The sequence below is a fragment of the Cebus imitator genome, unplaced genomic scaffold (assembly GCF_001604975.1).
Source record: "Cebus imitator isolate Cc_AM_T3 unplaced genomic scaffold, Cebus_imitator-1.0 Scaffold64, whole genome shotgun sequence".
NCBI lineage: Eukaryota > Metazoa > Chordata > Mammalia > Primates > Cebidae > Cebus > Cebus imitator.
This window is the reverse complement of record NW_016107379.1, coordinates 2760037-2778723: the sequence shown is the minus strand read 5'-3', so window position 1 is coordinate 2778723 and position 18687 is coordinate 2760037. Positions and strand designations below refer to the sequence as shown.

General features: G+C 42.7%; 1 protein-coding gene across 2 annotated transcripts in view; it reads left to right on the top strand.

The window, feature by feature from the left end:
- The window catches only part of SCD5 (stearoyl-CoA desaturase 5), a 172458-nt gene that overhangs the window by 80030 nt on the left and 73741 nt on the right, over window positions 1-18687 (top strand). For both annotated transcript variants that reach the window (XM_017530227.2, XM_037739156.1), the window contains exon 2: window positions 10942-11072. In XM_017530227.2, the coding sequence (XP_017385716.1) occupies window positions 10942-11072 (131 nt within the window). The remainder of the gene's footprint in view (window positions 1-10941; window positions 11073-18687) is intronic.

Genomic DNA, 18687 nt, shown 5'->3' with positions numbered 1-18687 from the left:
GGGTTCAAGTGATTCTCTTGCTTCAGCCTCCAGAATAGTTGGGATTATAGGTTGTGCCGCTATGCCTGGCTAATTTTTGTAATTTTAGTAGAGACAGAGTTTTGCCATCTTGGCCAGGCTGGTCTGGAACTCCTAACCTCAAGTGATCTGCCCGCCTTGGCCTCCCAAAGTGCTGGGATTACAGATATGAGCTACCATGCCCAGCTTTCTTCCTCAAATATTTTCAACCCACAGTTGAATCCACAGATGAATCCACAGTTGAATCCACAGATGTGGAGCCCGTGGATAAGGAGGGCTGACTGTATATATTTTCCTCAAGTCCCCCAACAACCCTTTGACATAGTCTTTTGTTTGTTCGTTTACACATAAGAGAACTGAGACTAAGAGAGAATAAGTTGGTATTACCCCACCATTCAGCTAGGAAATGGCAGAGGGACAGTTCCAGATTCCCTGTGAGCTCCCTCCCTTCTGTGTGAGAGGAACTGACATTGTCCATGAGTTCTTTCAGGGAGTTTGATTCCCATGCCTAGTAAATGATCTCCCCATACGCGGAAGAGAAGCTTTGTGTTATTTGAGGGAGAGGAAGAGGCTTCGAAGAAGAAAGGAAGAAGGCACAGGGGGACTCAGGGAAAGTTTTCAGGCTGAGCTAGTTTATGCTATTGAATAGTTTTTTTCTCAAGGGATTGCTTTGATATCATTGTACTGAGCAAATATTAGCAGATTAAAAAAATGATAACTTGGACCTTTTTTTGGTAAAATATGAAGCAATTGGCAGCTCCAACTATAGCTGTCATTATGCTAGTGTGGCCATGCACACTAGTTGCCAAACATTTTCAGAAGTGGACTGGGAGGAGAACAGCCTTAGTCTTTGGCATTTTTTAAAAAACGAAACAAAACACTCTTCTCCGGCCTTCCCCAAAAACAAAGTGATTAAGCCATTCAGTTTTAAAAAAAATTCAGTTTAGTCACTTTGTTTTACATACTGTTGGTCAAGAGCTAGGCTGTCAGCATCATCCTGTGACAACTAAGAGTTCTTAACTTTCTGGTCATCAAGTTTTTCCTCTTATCAATGCATCTCTTTTTCTTCATGAGAGCTCATCTTGCCACACCAAGGCATGAAGTTATAAGCCAGAGTTATGACCCCTATCAGTAAAAGGTTCTAGAATATTTGTATGTATTTTAAAGCTCCTCAGATAATTCTGATACAGGTAGCCTTGCGCCAGAATCATGTTTGGGACACCCTTGTTTTTTTTATTAATGAGGAAATTGAGGCCCAGCGTGATAAGAAACTTGTCAAGGGCCTAATCTAGACTCTGGATGCTGAAAATAACCCAGATAGAAGCCGGAGGAAGCACATCGGTTCAGCACAGGCTGGCCTTCCAGGGCACAGGGCAGCATGAGAAGGGAGGGGGTGTGTCTGCCAGGGATGCATGGGGAATACTCAGTCCAAGCTCTTCCATTTCTGCTTACTATCACCCATTGTCCACAGCCTTTCAGATCTTTCATTCTAAATCCGATCACATGAATTATTATTTTTTTTCCAGATGGAATCTTGTTCTGTCACCCAGGCTGCAGTGCAGTGGCATGATCTTGGTTCACTGCAACCTCCCTCTCCCAGGTTTAAGTGATTCTCGTGCCTCAACCTTCCGAGTAGCTAGGATTACAGGCGTGTGCCAACACACCCGGCAAATTTTTGCATTTTTAGTAAAGACAGGGTTTCATCATATTGGCCAGGGTGGCCTTGAACTCTTGACCTCAAGTGATCTGCCTGCCTCAACCTCCCAAAGTGCTGAGATAACCTCCCAGGTGCTATAAACCACTGCGCCTGGCCTCACGTGGAATTCTTTATGGTATCTATTGTTCTCAAGATCAGTTCTATGTTTCTAGCATTATATACAGGTTGAGCATACCTTATCCAAACTGCTTGCGTTCAGAAGTGTTTTACGTTTCATATTTTTTTCAGATTTTAGAATATTTGCTATTTACTTACTGGTTGAACCTCCCTAATTCAAAAATCTGAAATCCAAAATGCTCCAGTGAGTGTTTCCTTTGAGCATCATATGGGTGCTCAGAAAATTTCAAATTTTAGAGCATTTCATATTCTCAGATTAGAGATGCCTAACCTGTATGAGTCCTTTCCAGACCTGGCTCCTTGCCTGTTTTACTCCCTTCATTTTACCCCCACAGTCCCCCACCCAGCGCCAAACGAAACCGCTTGCCCCTGCTTGAACACACACAGCCTTCACACCTTACCTTGCTCACAGCGGTCCCTCCTTCCTGAGCTCATGCTTCAGGTGCTCCTGTAGTACCTTGGTCTCTCCTTCAGAGTCCGTGTCACCCAGTTATGATTTGTTCAGTGTTTATCTAGAGGCTGCCCACGAGTAAAGACCCTGTCTTGTCTGAACCTGGATAAGAGCAGTTTTGATAGGGGACCGCGATGAGGGGAGAAAGACCAAAACCTGATTGAGTGGGTTTAAGAGAGAATGGAAAGAGAACTGCAACCAGCGATTAGAAATAATGAATATTATTTAGTATTAATAGTAAGTTTCACTGTAAAGGGGAGCGGGGAAGTGGAATAGCATCCAGATGGGGAAGTGGGGTCAAGAGAGGTTTTTAAATTTTGCTTTTTAAACATGAGAGAAATAACAGCATGGCCGCAGGCTGTGGGGATAATGTAAGTATGTGGGGCGGTATTGATGACGCAGACGGGAATTTCTGAGTAATAGATGAGTAGGATGATTGGATGTGATGCGCAAGGGAAGGGCCAGACAGAGTGTGGCTTGGCCACGTGCAGTCAGGTAGAGATGATAGAGTATCCAGGCTCAGATGCTGGATGGTGGGTAGAGGTGGTGGAGCCTCAGGAAATTATGATATCCTTATTGAAATCAGAAGCAAAGTTACCAGGTGAGCGGGGGAGGGAGGTGTCAGGGGTGAGGTGATCGGAGCAAGTATGGATGAGGTCAATATCTAGGAGAGAGGGACCGCACATGGACCAGGGGAATGTAATATGGTTGCTGGGTAATATTAAAGCCCAAATGAGGTTAGTGGTTATGATTTTAAAGTGGGACCAATCAACATGGTTGAGTACTTTTCTCTGGTTGAGTTAGGTGCACAGATGCCTGCTGAGAATATGTGGAAAGACAGACACAATCCCTGTGCTCCTGGAGATTATGTTTCAGTAAGGGAAGATAGCATTGGAGCAATAATCCTTCCTCTGATAACAATGTGATGATCGCTGTATTGGTCAACACAGAGGGTGACAGAGCATCTAACAGGGGTGCCTGCCTGAAGTGAGCTATGTATATACTGAATGAAGTCTTGGAATGATCCAAAATCTTGCCTTCTTTTTTGTTTGAATTACAAATCGTGTGGTGCAATAGCAGAGTAGTAACAACATATGCTATAATTTTGTGTTTCTTAGTAATCTGCTGTGACGTTCATGCTTATTGCTGTATAGGCTGTAAATCAACCAGGAGAAGTAGCAGTCGCCCAGTATGTTAGAACCGTGTAAACGGACCTAACCCAAGGCAGGAAGGACACTTGAGGAAAATAGGCAGTACATATAAAAGGCCTGAAATATACCCTCTTTCTCTCTCCTGTCCTATCCCCTTGTCATTTAATCTTCCTAGATGTGGGCAGTTGCTTAAAGATTCATGCTGTGGGATGAGAGAGAACATCTCTTTCTGCAGCTCATGTGCAGCACAATAGTTGGTGGCTTAGTGGAAGGAGGGAGGTGGCAGAGAGGAGCTGCTGGTTATTTTAAGTATAATAGAATTTAGAAGGTTTTAATAGTAAGAATAAACCCTTTGCTTCTCAGCTTGCAGTCTCCAATACTCTTAAAAATGTTCTGATTTTGAAAGAATTGTTGAAATAGTACCTATGTGGAAATTTCCTCTGAATCTTGAACCTTGTACACCCAAACTTTTCAAGGGAAGATGTAAGATTTAACTGAGGTTCTTTGTGGTGTTATTCCATGAGATAAGTAGTCATAGAGGTCCTTGCCCTGTCATTGGCAGCCCTTTGTCGCCTTTATCAGATGCACACACACACACACACACACACACGCACGCACACACGCACGCACTCATTCATTCTCTCTCTCTGTCTCTCTGATCTGGCTGGTCAGAGAAATGTTCAGGGACTCTGGGCCAGCAGCATTAGCACCTGATGCAAGCTCATTAGAAACACAAATTGATTGGTCCCTCCCCAGACCTATTGAATTAGAATCTCTTGGGCTGGGGTCCAGAATTTGCACTTTACTAAGATCCCCTGGTCATGTGTAGGGCACATGAAAATGTGAGGATCAGTGATGCTATTGATCTCATACCATAGTCCTTTGTTTCCAGCTTATTCATGAAATGATATCAGAAATAAATTACTCCTGCTCCTACAGCTCCCCATGGAACCAGAGAGGTGTGAAGAAGCAAGGACAGGTGCAGAGAATGAACCCAGAGAATGAACTGGCTTGGTTTCAAGAAGAGCTTTCCTGAGAATTTAGAGAGATTCTCTACCTTGGCACTATTGACATGTTTGACATTTAGGGCTGGATTTTTTTTTTTTTTTTTTGAGACAAGATCTGTCTTTGTCACCCAGACTGCAGTACAGTGGTGAGATCTTGGCTCACTGCAGCTTCCACCTCCTGGGCTCAAATGATCTTCCTTCCTCAGCCCCACAAGTAGCTGGAACTACAGGCACGTGCCACTACACTTGGCTAATTTTTTGTATTTTTTTTTTTTGTAGAGACAGGGTTTTGCCTTGTTGTCCAGTTGGTCTTGAACTCCTGAGCTCAAGTGATCCACCCACCTTGGCCTTCCAAAGTGCTGGGGTTACCAGCGTGAGCCGCTGCACCATGATGGATATCCTGTGCATTGGCAGCTTCTGTGCATTGTAGGACACTGAGCAGCATACCTGGCTTCCACCCACTAGATGCCAGTAGCACCCTTCAAGTTTTGGGTTGTAACACCCAATAATGTCTCAAAACATTGCCAAATGTAGGGGGTCAGAGTGGAGAGGGGAGGCAAAATATCTGCTTCCCCTTTGGAACCACAAGTTTATAGTGATGAAAAGCGTGGATGTCTTCAGAGTGGGTTACCAGGGAGGGGATCTTTTCAGAAACAAAGCATGGCATTCATGCATGGGGCAGTAATATGTGCCCGTGCTTACTGCTTGCTAGGCACAGCTCCAATTTTGCATGCAGTATCTCTTTGAATCTTTAATCTTTACACAAACTCAGGGGGCAGATACTACTTTCTCCACTTTAAGCATGAAGAAACCAAGCTTTAGAGAAATTGTCACACTGATAAGTGATTTAACAGGGATTCAATCCCAGGGCCATTTTAGCCATTATGCTGTATTGCACTTCTCTCTCTCTCTCTCTTTCTTTCTCTCTATCTCTCGTTCTCTCTCCCTCTCCATCAATGGGGCTGGGGCATTTCCCTATCTATCTTCAGAACCTGGGAAGAACTAGAGAAGAGAAACAGTCACTAATTGGCCAGAGCCCAGAACTGACTTTCAAAACACTTGAGCTGACTGGAGAAGCAGACATCAAAGCACAGTGCCCTCTTCCATGTTCCCTCTTCTCACCTCAGGGGTCACCCTCTCCCCAGAAGTCTTCACCTCTTTTGGTTTCCCCTCTTCTCCTCAGTTCCCTGGGGGAAAACAGCCCACCATTGCACACCCCGAGCCCCAGCCAGCACCCAGATATCAAAGACTGTGCAGCTGAGAGCCTAGCGGGCAGCTCTCACCATCAAAGGGAGCAGTGGGGAGGTGGTGGGGAGGTGGGAGGGGGGGGTGGAGTGTGAACAGGACTCTGAGTTCACATAACAGGATGCCTTGTCTCATGGTGTGAGGGTCTTTACCAAGGCCCCTTGGAGAGTCAGCATGTGGTGGTAGGTTGCAGGGAGAGCAGTGCTCTCTGGATCTCATCTCTCTGTTTATAAATTGAGAGGGTGGGGCCACATGGTGTCTAAGAGAGGGTGTACCTTATGAGGCAGGAGTTTCTCAGACCTGGTTTTACATCAGAATCATCTGCCGAGAGAGATGCCTGCTGTTTGGCCCCCATCTCTGATGCAGTTGGATGTTTAAGATCTCAGGTGACCGCAGTGCACAGCCAGGGTGGAGAACCGCTGCACTTGCCTGAAAGGGCTTGGGGTTGGACTGATCTGGTGTTGGAGTTCTGGCTTTATCACTTGGAGGTCCCAAGGCATTTATATAATGTCCCTGGGCCTCAGTTGTGCAAATAGGTAAAATAGAAATTATGATATCTACCTCATAGGAGTGAAACAGGAGAATTAGGTATATTGGTAAAGTGACAGCCCAGGGCAGGCCGTCAGTGAGTCCCTACTCCCTTCTGACTTTCTAATAGGCAGGGATGTTCCTGACCTGTTGATGGACACTTGGATGATTTCTGTCTTTTGGCTATTGTGATAATACTGCTATGAACGTGGACATATAAGTATATGTTTGAATCCTGTCACTGCTCTCAATTCTTTTGGGTAAACACCTAAAAGTGGAATTGCTGGAGCAAATGGTAAGTTTATGTTTTACGTTTCCTTCCATCCATCAGATCCTCTTTTCCAACCTCAGGGCTTTGCATCTGTGAGTCCCTCTGCCTGATCTTGCCTCCTCTGAACCTTGCTCAGTTGACTTCTCCTTATAAGTGTTAGCCTAAATTCTTGCTGCTTTTGCAAAGCTTTCTCTGGTCTCCCAAACTAAATTATCTACTTTTTAACCTCTCTTTTCTTATTCTGTTTATTGCTCTGCAGCACTTTCCATACTTTGTCATTATATAGCAAGTAACTTACTTTTCAAACTCCCGTTAAACTCCCAGTTCTGAGCTCAGTGGCTGGTACATAATAGTAGCTCTAAGAAACTGTCTCATAAAGTCCTAGCTCTTCTGACACTCATGTTTATGACAAGCCGAGGCTGAATGGGATGCAGAATGATGCTGTAGGTATTATGGGGAAGGGGTAACTTGCAAGCTGGTAAGGGCAGAAAGGTAAAACCAGAATTTTGACTTTCAGCTTGTGTTTTGAGCTGGCTAAAAGGACATGATTTATTCAAGTTCCTCCTGCAAGGATGAACTCTGCTTCCAGGGCACAGGCAGTCAGCAGGGGCATTTAGAATGTAGGCTCTTCCTGCCTTGGATTGTATCCTGGTTCTATCACTGTCTAGTTTTCTTCATCTATAAGATGGAAATCATAATGGTACATACCTCCTACACTTGTGGTGATAATTAAATGAGTTACTGTGCTTACAGAGGGCCTGGCACATCGAAAGCTCTCAGTCAATGGTAGCTCTTATTATTTATTAACGTTCACTCTGACGCTCTAGAGATATAGATTGTAAGTGAAGGTTGGAGAGCTCTGCCAAGTGCTTCCTTCTGTCGAGCGCTCAGGGATGGTCTGGGAGGGGGCCATCCATCTCTTTCTCTGATCAGGTCTGGAACTGAGGGAGTTTTACTTTTTGCTTTTTAGCATCTCTCTAGGACTGTTCTCTGTTGTATGGTCAGGAGGGGGTCATGACAATCATGAAAACAGTGTACCAAACAGGGAAATCAGGTCAGATAGGAGGTTGTGCCTTCCACACAGAAGCCAAAAGAGCTTTGGTCTCTGCCTCGTCCCATCCCTGGCTGCTAGAGCTTGGGATTGTGATCCAAGCGTGGGCAATGAGATACTTCTGCCTTAGATTGGTGGAATCCCTAACCACCAATCCTGGGTGGTCTTGATAGCTTCAGGCATATGTATAGGGTCAAATAGAGACTCTTCTTGGCTTGTGTCTAAGATTCAAGGGTCCAAGGTGTGACACGTGTCTGGTGGTGGCAAGTATCAAGGGGTGATGGTCCCTGTGGGAGCATCCCAGGCCAATGGTTGGTTTTTGATTGCTTTGTTCTGCTTTGTGATGGGTCTATTTTATTTTAAGAAAATATATATAATAGCAAAATCCAATGGGAATTCAGTAATTGTTTTTTTAAATAATGGGTTTTGAAGCTATGACTCATAAACTGTGCAACTCACCTATTTAATGTATACAAGTCATTTTAGTATATTTGCAGAATTGTGCAACTATCCCTAAAATAAATTAAAAAAAAAAACAAAACTTACTTTTCAAACTCCTGTTAAACTCCCAGTTCTGAGCTCCGTGGGATAAAAAATTTATTTTAGGGATAAAAAGTTTATTTTATCCCTAAAATAAATGTAGGGATAGTTGTACAATAAACCCATTAGCAGTCACTCCCCCTTCCCCTTGCCTCCACCTCCTACCCCATGCAACACCAGCCTGCTTACTTTCCCTGTAGATGGTAAACTATTTTGCAATCAGGATTTAAGATGTACCTTCCTTCCATGAAGGGAAGTTTCCTGCTTATGTCTTATATTAAAGTTATCTATCATTGCATAACAAACTACCCCCAAATCTAGCAGTGTAAAACAAAATATATTTATTTTCTTACAGTGTTTGTGGGGTAGGAATCCAGGTACAGCTTAGCTGGATCCTCTGCCCCAAGATCTCTCATGAGGCTACAGTGTGTTGGTCAGGGCTGCAGTCTTGCCTGAAGGCTCGACTGAGGAAGGATCTCCTTCCAAGCTCACTCACGTAGTTGTTGGTAGGATTTGGTTCCTTGAGGGATGTTGGATTGGGGACTTCATTTCCTTACTGGCTGTTGGCTGGAGGAACCCTCAATTCTTTGCCACATGGGCCTCCCCAGCATGGAAGCTTGCTTTATCAAAGCCAGCTCAAGAGAGAATCTGCTAGCAAAACAGAAGTCACAATCTTTTGTAAACTAATCGTGGAACTGACATTCCCTCAATATTGCTATATTCTTTTGGCTAGAAGCAAGCTACTAATAAGGAAGAGACTACACAAGGCCATGCATGCCAGGAGATGGGGAGCAAGCACATGGACCATCTTACAGGCAGCATAGCCTATCTTGCAGACCATCCCTGAGTTCTCTAGGCTGCTTTGTACATTTTTTAATCCCTGCTTTTGTTTTTTTTGCTTGAGCTAACTGGAATCAATGACTCTCGTTTGCATTCAGACTGCCATACTTGTTTGTTGCTTACAGTTCTGTCATCTTGTGAATCTGTTTTCTGTCGATTCAGCACCTTTCTCTGTATGGTATGAGCTACTTGGTAAAGTATTTGACATTGCCCATTACTCCTTTTATCCCCTCAAAGTCACCAGTTCCATGTCTGAATATTTCATCACCTCAGAGTTAGCTACTCAGCATCCATCTGAACACTTGTTTGAATATGAGTCTCCACAAAGATCATAGAAGAGAAATTAAGAGCAGAGAATTAGCAGTGTCAGAATAGGAAAACTGAAACCTGTTAAAGGGACAGCTGATAAGTCTTCACATTCAGCCTAGGGTTTTTGTGGTTTTTCCTCATTTGGGTCATGACCAAAGGGTTGGTTTCCTCCCAAGAGCTTTGGCAGAATTTAAGCATCAGAAATCCAGTACAAGCTAGTTTAAGCAAGGAAACAGAGTTTGTTAGCTCTAGTAACTAGGACATACTGTGGAGGCTCCCAGGATCAAAAGAAGAATGACAGAGCTCCTGGTCAGCAACCAGTGGCTCAAAGCAGGTTTGGCTCTTGTGAGCCTCTTCATTGTCTTCGTGCCTCACTTTCTTGGCCTCAAGATTTGCTATCATATTATCAGGTTTCTTCAGCTGGGTAGTATGTAATCTTTGGTAAATACGGCTTCAGCTTTGAGCCTGAAGAGGGAAAAGGATTGGCTCAGGTGTTTATTCTCATGTCCAGGAAGATGAGGCACTATGTTAGGCCAGGGCCAGGTCACATGGCCAAATTCCAGTTGGAGGACCATGGGAAAGCAGCAGCCACCACTGCACAGTACAGGCACTGCCTTGAGCCACTGTTAGTGCCGTAGGGATGGACAGACAACCATGCAAGTGGTCCCTAAATTACTGGAGATTCCTAAAAGGACAAGGCAGTGTCTGTGATAAAGGCCTGACTGGGAAATGTGGATTAGAGTCATCCTTTTTTAGCCAATGTTTTTCATGGAATTTTGGAATTAATTTTATTGGACCCAAGATTCAGCCTACTGGCAAAATAGAATCACATTGAATTTTTCCATTCTAGATTTTACTTGTTCCCTAACTACTTGACAGTTGAAAAAAATTGTTAGTAGAGACAAAAAGGTCAGGGATGACATGGAAAATGACTGTCCATTTCATGGACTCATGACCAAGGTTAGGTTACAATAACAAAGGACGCCAGAGCTTTTTATTTACTGCTGCTTTCTGTGATTTGTGGGCAGATTGTTGTTTTCTGCTTTTAATCTTTCAAGTAAGGAATGGTTTGTCATGTCCATGAAAACCACATGTATTCAGGGACCTCTTAATCTTACAGTTAAGGGTAAATCTTGTTTTTAGAACCACATAAATATAGATTGAGATCAAGATCAGTCAAACACTTCTGGAAAATGTAATATTGTGCTCTTTTGTCAATATATCGGTGTATATTGTCAATATATCGGTGTATATTGACACCGATAATGGGCACTGCCACTTAGAAATATGCTTTTCACATAACACTTACCCTGGCATAGGTGCCAATTAAGAGTACAGCTCAGTCTCTGCTGTGCCGATAGCGTACGGGTGAAATTGAATTGTGAACGTACATTGACACGGTTGTGACTTTGCATTAAGACTGGCAAGAAACATTAGCAAATAAAAGATTTGTTTGATATAGGGAAAAATATTCAAAGGTCAAAGTTTGCTGAAGAAAGTGCTCTGCTTCCGCCTGCTACTAGGATACTACAAATCAGTAAGAAGGCTGTCTCCTCTCAAGTCATTGATTTTTCATGTTACAGATTCCTCCCCTGACACCGTTTCACGTGTGCCCCTGTTCAGGAGAGAAAAAGCATGGGGGCTGTTTGAAAGCTCAGGGACCGTTGTTGACCTTGTCCCCGCTTGTGTCTTGCAGCCTACTTCTGCTTCCTCCTGACCGCCCTGGGTGTGACAGCTGGTGCCCATCGCTTGTGGAGCCACAGGTCCTACAAAGCCAAGCTGCCTCTGAGGATATTTCTGGCTGTCGCCAACTCCATGGCTTTCCAGGTGGGGATGGAGGGTCCTCTCTGTGTTGGGGACCCAGTGCAGATGACAGCATGGGAGGAGGGGAAAGATGGGCTGACACCTCTCCACCCCCATCCTAGGCTCAGTGTTCAGGCCCCAAGCACGCCCAGTCTGTCCCGTTTTTATCCCTTGGTAGTTTTTAGATACAGTAAAATGTTTGTGCCCTAAGGCATGCTGAACTACAGAGGGGAAAGGAGACTCCTCTATCCAGAGCCCATGCTGTGAACATACCTTGAAAGCCTCAACACATGTCTAGCCCTAACCAGGGGCCCAGTTCTGTGATGAGCACACTGATGTGCATATAGTATTTGATCCACGTAGTAGCCCTGTGAGCTAGATGTTACATGTGTGTCCATTTTACAGATGAGGAGAATGAGATTCAATGAAGTTAGAGAACCTGCCCAAATTATATGCCTACAAAATAGTACATTCGGGGGTAGGCAACTGCAGGCCAGCCTGACTCCAAGTCACTGCTCTTACAAAACCTAATACTGAGGTTGCCCTGCAAGGTCATGGTGGAAAGACTATTCCATCTGAAGTTTGAAGACTCAGGGATTTTACTCTGATGGCTGCTGGCTGTGAGTCACTTCCTCAACTTTACAGTTGAGAAAAACCTTTACAGTTTCTTTATCTGTAAAAATAAGAATAAAACTTCATCGTCAGGGTTGTTGTAAAATCAATGAAAATGGCAAGGAGCTATAAAAATGTAAGAGGCGGCCATCACTGCCCTAGGATTAGGCCATATTCTTTAGCGCTATTGGAGTCCCAAACCATTCCCCACCTCCTTGGGTACTTTCCTTGGGTACTTTTGGTTTGGTCATGGATCTCTTGTTTTCCCAATTCCTAATCTGGGTGAGAACAACTTGTTTTCAAAATTTCTGCCCACATGTGAGTGCAGATGATTCCAGGCCCCATGCATTTACCCACTGGGAAGGAATAGTGACTGCCGAAAGTGCTCTAAAGCCCAGGGAAACAGGTGACCCAGCAGCTTCCCTGTGGCCCTCAGACACACAGCTCATGTGGCCACCTCTGCCAGGGGTCCCCCATTCCTATAAGCTAACCTGATGCCGCGTATTTCTCTAAGTGCTCTTGTAGTTCAGAGTTCATTTCCTTGTTTTAGGCTTCTCTCATACAGTGTGACTTTTCATAAAGCACATAGGATATAACACAATGGATCAGTTAGGGGACGCAACTGGTGGTGTGTATATATACTGCTTGTAATTCAAGCACAGTCAGGAATTAGTACGAGGGTCCTAGGAAATAAGCTATTATGTACTAGGAAGTAGTTGGCAGCTTCCTGGTTTCATGGTCCTTTGTTCACCACTGGCAGTGTGAACTATGTGTACTTTATTTTGACTTCAACCATCTTATTCCAGTGTTGTGCTTTCAAAATAATAATTGACTTAGGTCCTAGATGACATTTAGGACCTAACTGGATAATTTTCATATATTGTGTGCAAGCAGTCCATTCTTTATAGCCTCCAAAGACACACTCATGTCGTTATAAAATGTGTTTGTTGGAACTTTTTCCAAGATAAATAGCTTGTAATTGAAGCCTAAAACTCTGATTTTTCTTTTCCTCATGAAATTATTTGTTTATAACTCAAAATCTGAAAACCTATGTTTTCTTAACAAAACACCACATAACAGAATTTAGACTGTGATATTAAATTTATTTTAGGGAGAAAGTACACTATAGATGGAAATACCCAGGTCCTGGAATAAATGCTTGGCCCTGACATTTGCTAGATACGGGCCTTTCTGCAAGTTTCAGTTCCTTTATCTGCAAGGGGGCGATAATAATCTTTGCCTCACAGAGTTGTTCGGAGGATTAAATAATGAATAAAAAGTGTCAAGCTTATAGTAGCACTTGGTGAATATTGTTCTCCCCTTCTCTTTTATGAGAATTGATATATTGTTTACTTGGTTTCTGTATGTTAATATCTATCATATAGAAAACAATGATTGTTAGGAAGATAAAAAATAAATGAACAGCTTTAAAATGTAGTTTTAGAAACCGTCAAATTTGAACTATGCATATTTTTTCAAGGCCCATATTTGTAATGCATTTTTAAAAATTCATTCAACAAATATTTATTGAGCACCTACTATGTGGCAGGCACTGAGAAGGCACGGTGAGAATAACAATGAGCCAAGAGTCACAACCCTCGCCTTCACGGAGCTTTTCTGTCTAGTAGGTTATTAGAATCCCCAGCTTCCCAGTGGAAGTTTCAGTGCTTCATGGGCTTGGGGTTGTATAACAATGTCACTTTAGACCTAGATGAAAGGCATTTGTAACATCAGCATAGGGCCAGTTTCCATAACATGCAGAACTGTGTCAGTGGGAGAGAACTAGAACAGAACTAGAACTAGTCACTGTCTAGAACAGTTGCTCGAAACCACTTAACCCTGTGAGAAGAACAACCTGGGGAAGTGTTAAAATGCTATGCTCTGCCAGTGTAGGATGGTGACTTACAACCCTGACTTAATGCAGTCATTGATTTGGTTTCCCTTTGATAATCCAGGGGGTTTTAAAGATAGCTTTAAAGATTCTCTCTCTTCCCTCCTTCACCCAAATGGTCATGCCATTGACCAAAATGGACAAGTCATGCCATAGTTGTCTCAGTTTGGGATCAGCAGGGCTTTTGCTAGATGCTATAAATAAGACCTTGATCATTAAGAACAGTGTTCTTAAAGTTGAAACTTAAACATTTTAAATCGTTTTCTTTTTCTTCTATAGAAGATGTGTGTATGGGGCTGAGGGGTGATAGTGGGAAAAGTGGAGATACTTTTAGTCTAAAAAGATGATGATGGGCTGGGTGTGGTCTCTCACACCTATAATCCCAACACTTAGTGAGGCTGAGGCAGGTAGATCACCTGTGGTCAGGAGTTCAAGAGCAGCCTGGCCAAAATGATAAAACCCCGTCTCTTCTAAAAATACAAAAATTAGTCGGGCATGGTGGTGCATGCCTGTAGTCCTATCTATTTGGGAGGCTGAGCCAGGAGAATCATTTGAACCCAGGAAGTGGAGGTTGCAGTAAAACAAGATCTTGCCGCTGCACTCCAGCCTGGGCCACAGAGTGAAACTCCATCTCAAGAAGGCAAAAAAAAGAAAGATGATGATGGGGCAGGAATGCCTGACAAGGAGCTGTAAAATCCTCTGTCCCCCTGAACCCTTGCATTCAGCAGAGACCCCCTGAGTTCCTCTCTGGTCCATCCTCCTTCCTTACCAGTAGGATGAAGTCAACCTAAAGACTGCTTGCAACTTCCTTATAATTTGCTCCAAGTCAAATATGGACCCAGATAAGAGATTCCTGTTCTCCAAGAGTTAAGTTTTCAGAAGCAAGAGCCAAGGTTCGGATTTGTGCTGTCACACTCATGCATCTACTCCTGCTGGCTGCCTCTGGGTCTCTCACAGACCCAGACCAACCAAAAGCACCTGCTAGATGCTTCAGGCGCATAATTCCTCATCAGGTCATGGTAATGAGGCATTGGATTGAGAGCTGGAAGAGAACTAAAGGGATTCAGCCTAAATTCTCATATTTTACAGAGGAGTAAACAGAGAATACCAGTGACTTCTCAAAGTTCACACAGCTAGTGACTGGATGGACAGACTGAAACCCCCGTCTCCTGAATCAGGCCACCCATTGCATATTCTTATGTGATGTACTACAGTGTGATTTCTAAATAACATAGAGTCGAGTCTTGTTTTTTTGTTTTGTTTTGTTTTTTAAATCCTCTCTGATAGTCTCTGTCTTTTAACTGATATAGTTGGACTAGTATCTACCAAGTTACCAATTATTGATATAGTTGGATCAATATCTACCAAGTTTCTGTTTTCCATTTGCTGCTCTTTTTCTTACTTTTTATTTGTGTATTCTACTCTTTTTCTATTTTTATGTGGTCTTAATGGACCATTTTGTATAAGCCTATTTCTCTCTCCTTTTAGCATACCAATTATACTTCTTTTTAAAGAATTTTTATGGATTTCCCTAGAATTTAGAATATACATTTACAACTAATCTAAACCCACTTTCAAATCACACTATACCGCTTCATAATGGTAATCTGCAGTAGTGCAAGTACCTTATAACAGAGTATTCCCAATTTCTCCCTCCTATCTCTTATGACATTGTTGTCATTCATTTTACTTATCCATAAGCTATAATCACTAAACAAATTGTTACTATTATTATTTTGAACAAACTGTTATGTGTTAGATTAAGAATAAGAAAATTAAAATTTCTATTTTACCTTCACTTATCCATATGTAGATCTGGGTTTCTGATATAATTTTTCTTCTCTCTGAAGAGCTCCTTTTATAGCATATCAAAAAACTTATCCATCACAATCAAGTCACCTTCATCCCAGGGATATGCACGGCTGGTTCAACATCCACAAATCTATAAATGTAATCCACCATATAAACAGAACCAAAGACAAAAACCACATGATTATCTCAATAGATGCAGAGAAGGCCTTCGACAAAATTCAGCAGCTCTTTATGCTAAAAACTCTCGATAAACTAGGTGTTGATGGATCATATCTCAAAATAATAAAAGCTATTTATGACAAACCCACAGGCAGTATCATACTGAATGGGCAAAAGCTGGAAGCATTCCCTTTGAAAACTGGCACTAGACAAGGATGCCCTCTCTCACCACTCCTATTCAATATAGTCTTAATTGGAAGTTCTGGCCAGGGCCATCAGGCAAGAGAAGAAATAAAGTGTGTTCAAATAGGAAGAGAGGACGTCAAATTGTCCCTGTTTGCAGATGACATGATTGTATGTTTAGAAGACCCCATTGTCTCAGCCTAAAATCTCCTTAAGCTGATAAGCAAATACAGCAAAGTCTCAGGATACAAAATCAATGTGCAAAAAATTGCAAGCATTCCTATACACCAATAGACAAAGAGAGAGCCAAATCATGAGTGAACTCCCATTTATAATTACTACAAAGAGAATAAAATACCTAGGAATACAACCTTTTACCATTTTTTGCAAGGCAGGTATACTAGTGACAAATCCCCTCAATTTTGGTTTGTCTGAGAAAGTCTTTTTTTTTTTTTTTCTTTTTCTTTAAGAGACAGGGTCTTGCTCTGTCATCGAGGCTGGAGTGCAGTGGTGCGATCATGGCTCACTGCAGCCTTGAACTCCTGGGCTTAAGTGCCCCTCACACCTCAGCCTTCCTAGTAGCTAGGATTATAGGCATTTAGCACTACACCAAGCTTGAGAGTCTTTATTTCTACTTTATTTTCGAAGAATAATTTTGCTGGGTACAGAATTCTAGGTGGGTGGGTTTTTCTCTTTCAACACTTAAATCTTGTATTTCACTCTCCTTGCTTGCATGGTTTCTAAAGAGGAGTCTGGTATAATTCTTCTCACTCCTGTCTAGGTGAGGAGATATTTTTTCCACTCTCGCTTCTTTGAAGATTTTCTCTTCATCTTTGATTTTCTGCAGTTTGAGTATGATAATGCCTAAGTGTAGGGTTTTTTTGGTATGTATCCTGCTTGGGATTTTTTGAATTTCCTGGACTGTGGTTTGGTGCTTGTCATTAATTCAGAAAACTCTCAGCCATTATTACTGAAATATTTTCTTTCTTTTTTTTTTTTTTGAGACAGAGTCTTGCTTTGCCTGGGCCGGCAGTGGTGTGATCTCTGCAACCTCCACCTCCTAGGTTCAAGAGATTCTCATGCCTCAGCCACCACCATATCCAGCTAATTTTTACATTTTTAGTAAAGACAGGGCTTCACCATGTTGGCCAGGTGGGTCTCGAACTCCTGGCTTCACATGATCCGCCTGCCTTGGCCTCCCAAAGTGATGGGATTACAGGCATGAGCCACTACACCCAAGCTGTTCCTTTTGTTTTTTTTGTTGTTGTTGTTTTTGAGATGGAGTCTCTGTTGCCCAGGCTGAAGTGCAGTGGCATGATCTTGGCTCACTGCGACCTCTGCCTCCTGGGTTCGGGTGATTCTCCTGCCTCAGCCCCCCGAGTAGCTGGGATTACAGGTGTGTGCCGCCATGCCTGGCCAGTTTCTGTATTTTTAGTAGAGATGGAGTTTCACCATTTTGGCCAGGCTGGTCTCGAACTCCTGACCTTGTGATCCACCCACCTCAGCCTCCCAAAGTGCTGGGATTACAGGCATGAGCCACCACACCCAGCCCAGCCTGTTCCTTTTTTTATTCTCCTTCTGGGATTCCCATTGCCCATGTTACACCTTTGATAATTGTCCCACAGCATAGATTTTTTAAAATTATTTTTTATTATTTCCATAATTTATTTTTTATTATTTCCATCCTTTCTCTTTTCATTTCAGTTTGGAAAGTTTCAATTAATATAGCTTCAAGCTTACTGATTGTTTCCTCAGCCACTTCTAGTCTGCTGATGAGCCCATCAAAGGTATTTGCCATTTGCTACAGAGTTTTAACTTCTAGTGCTTCCCTTTCATTCTTTAAGTTTCTATCCGCCTTCATTGCCCATCTGTTTCTGAATGTTGTCCACTTTTCCATTAGAGCCCTTAGCATTTTAATCATAGTTGTTTAAAATCCTGTTCTGATAATTTCAACATCTCTGCCATAAGTGAGTCTGGTTCTGATGTTCGCTTTGGCTTTTTAGATTGTGCCTTTGCCTTTTAGCATGCTTTGTAATTTTTTTGTTCAAAGCTGCACATGATGTACTGGGTGAAAGGAATTGAGGTAAATAGGCCTTTAGCGTGAGATTTTATGTTTATCTGGCTAGGCATTAGCCTGTGTTTATTGGAGTTTATGGTAAATAGGCCTTTATTATGAGGTTTTTATGTTTATCTGGCTAGGGATTAGGCTGTTATTTGCTGTAGCTGTTGTGGCAGAGGCTAACATTTCCTCTAGAGTCCTTGCTTTTATCTCCCTTATTGCCTGGGTTTTCCTAGATACTTCTTCTTGAATAGGGTCTAAGTCTTTCAGTTCTTTCAGTTGTAATGCCTTGCAGTTATACTGGAGCCCTGTGTGGTGATAAGGTGGGGGAAGAGGAGAAGCATTCTATAGAGTCAGCATTCTATGACTAGGTCTCAGTCTTTTATGTGCCTGGGTTGAGTATTTTCCTCCCCCCAGGTTGTTTAGGGTTTGGTAAACTCAGTTGGTTAGGCTCTGGTAAAATAGTTTCTCTCGAGGACAGGGCTTGTTAAGGAGAACAGAGAGCTCCGGGTGTATTTCAAAATGATTCATTTTCTCCTCCACTTGTGGGAAGAACAGGGGACTTTTCTTAGATCTTCATAGTGAGAGTTTGGTAGGGGTTTTAGAGGTAAAATTCATGAAAGTATTGGGCCTTTAAGGACTAGACATTCTTGGAGTTTTTAACTCTCAAGATGTCCACACTGAGCCTCCAGCAACTCATCAGTTACAGTTTAGAGTTCCTGCCTGGACAGGCTCTCGCTGCGGGCTGCTTTCTGCTCTTGGCCTTGTGCTTCTGGTAAGCTGTGATTCTGGTCAGCCAGCTGTGCATTGCCTGTCTCTAGTTTTTGAGGCAACAGTTTGTCTTGTGATCTTAATTCTTTAGAGGATAGAAGAGGAGTTGTTGATGTTCAATTTGTTCAGCTTTTTCTTTTTTTTTTTTTTTT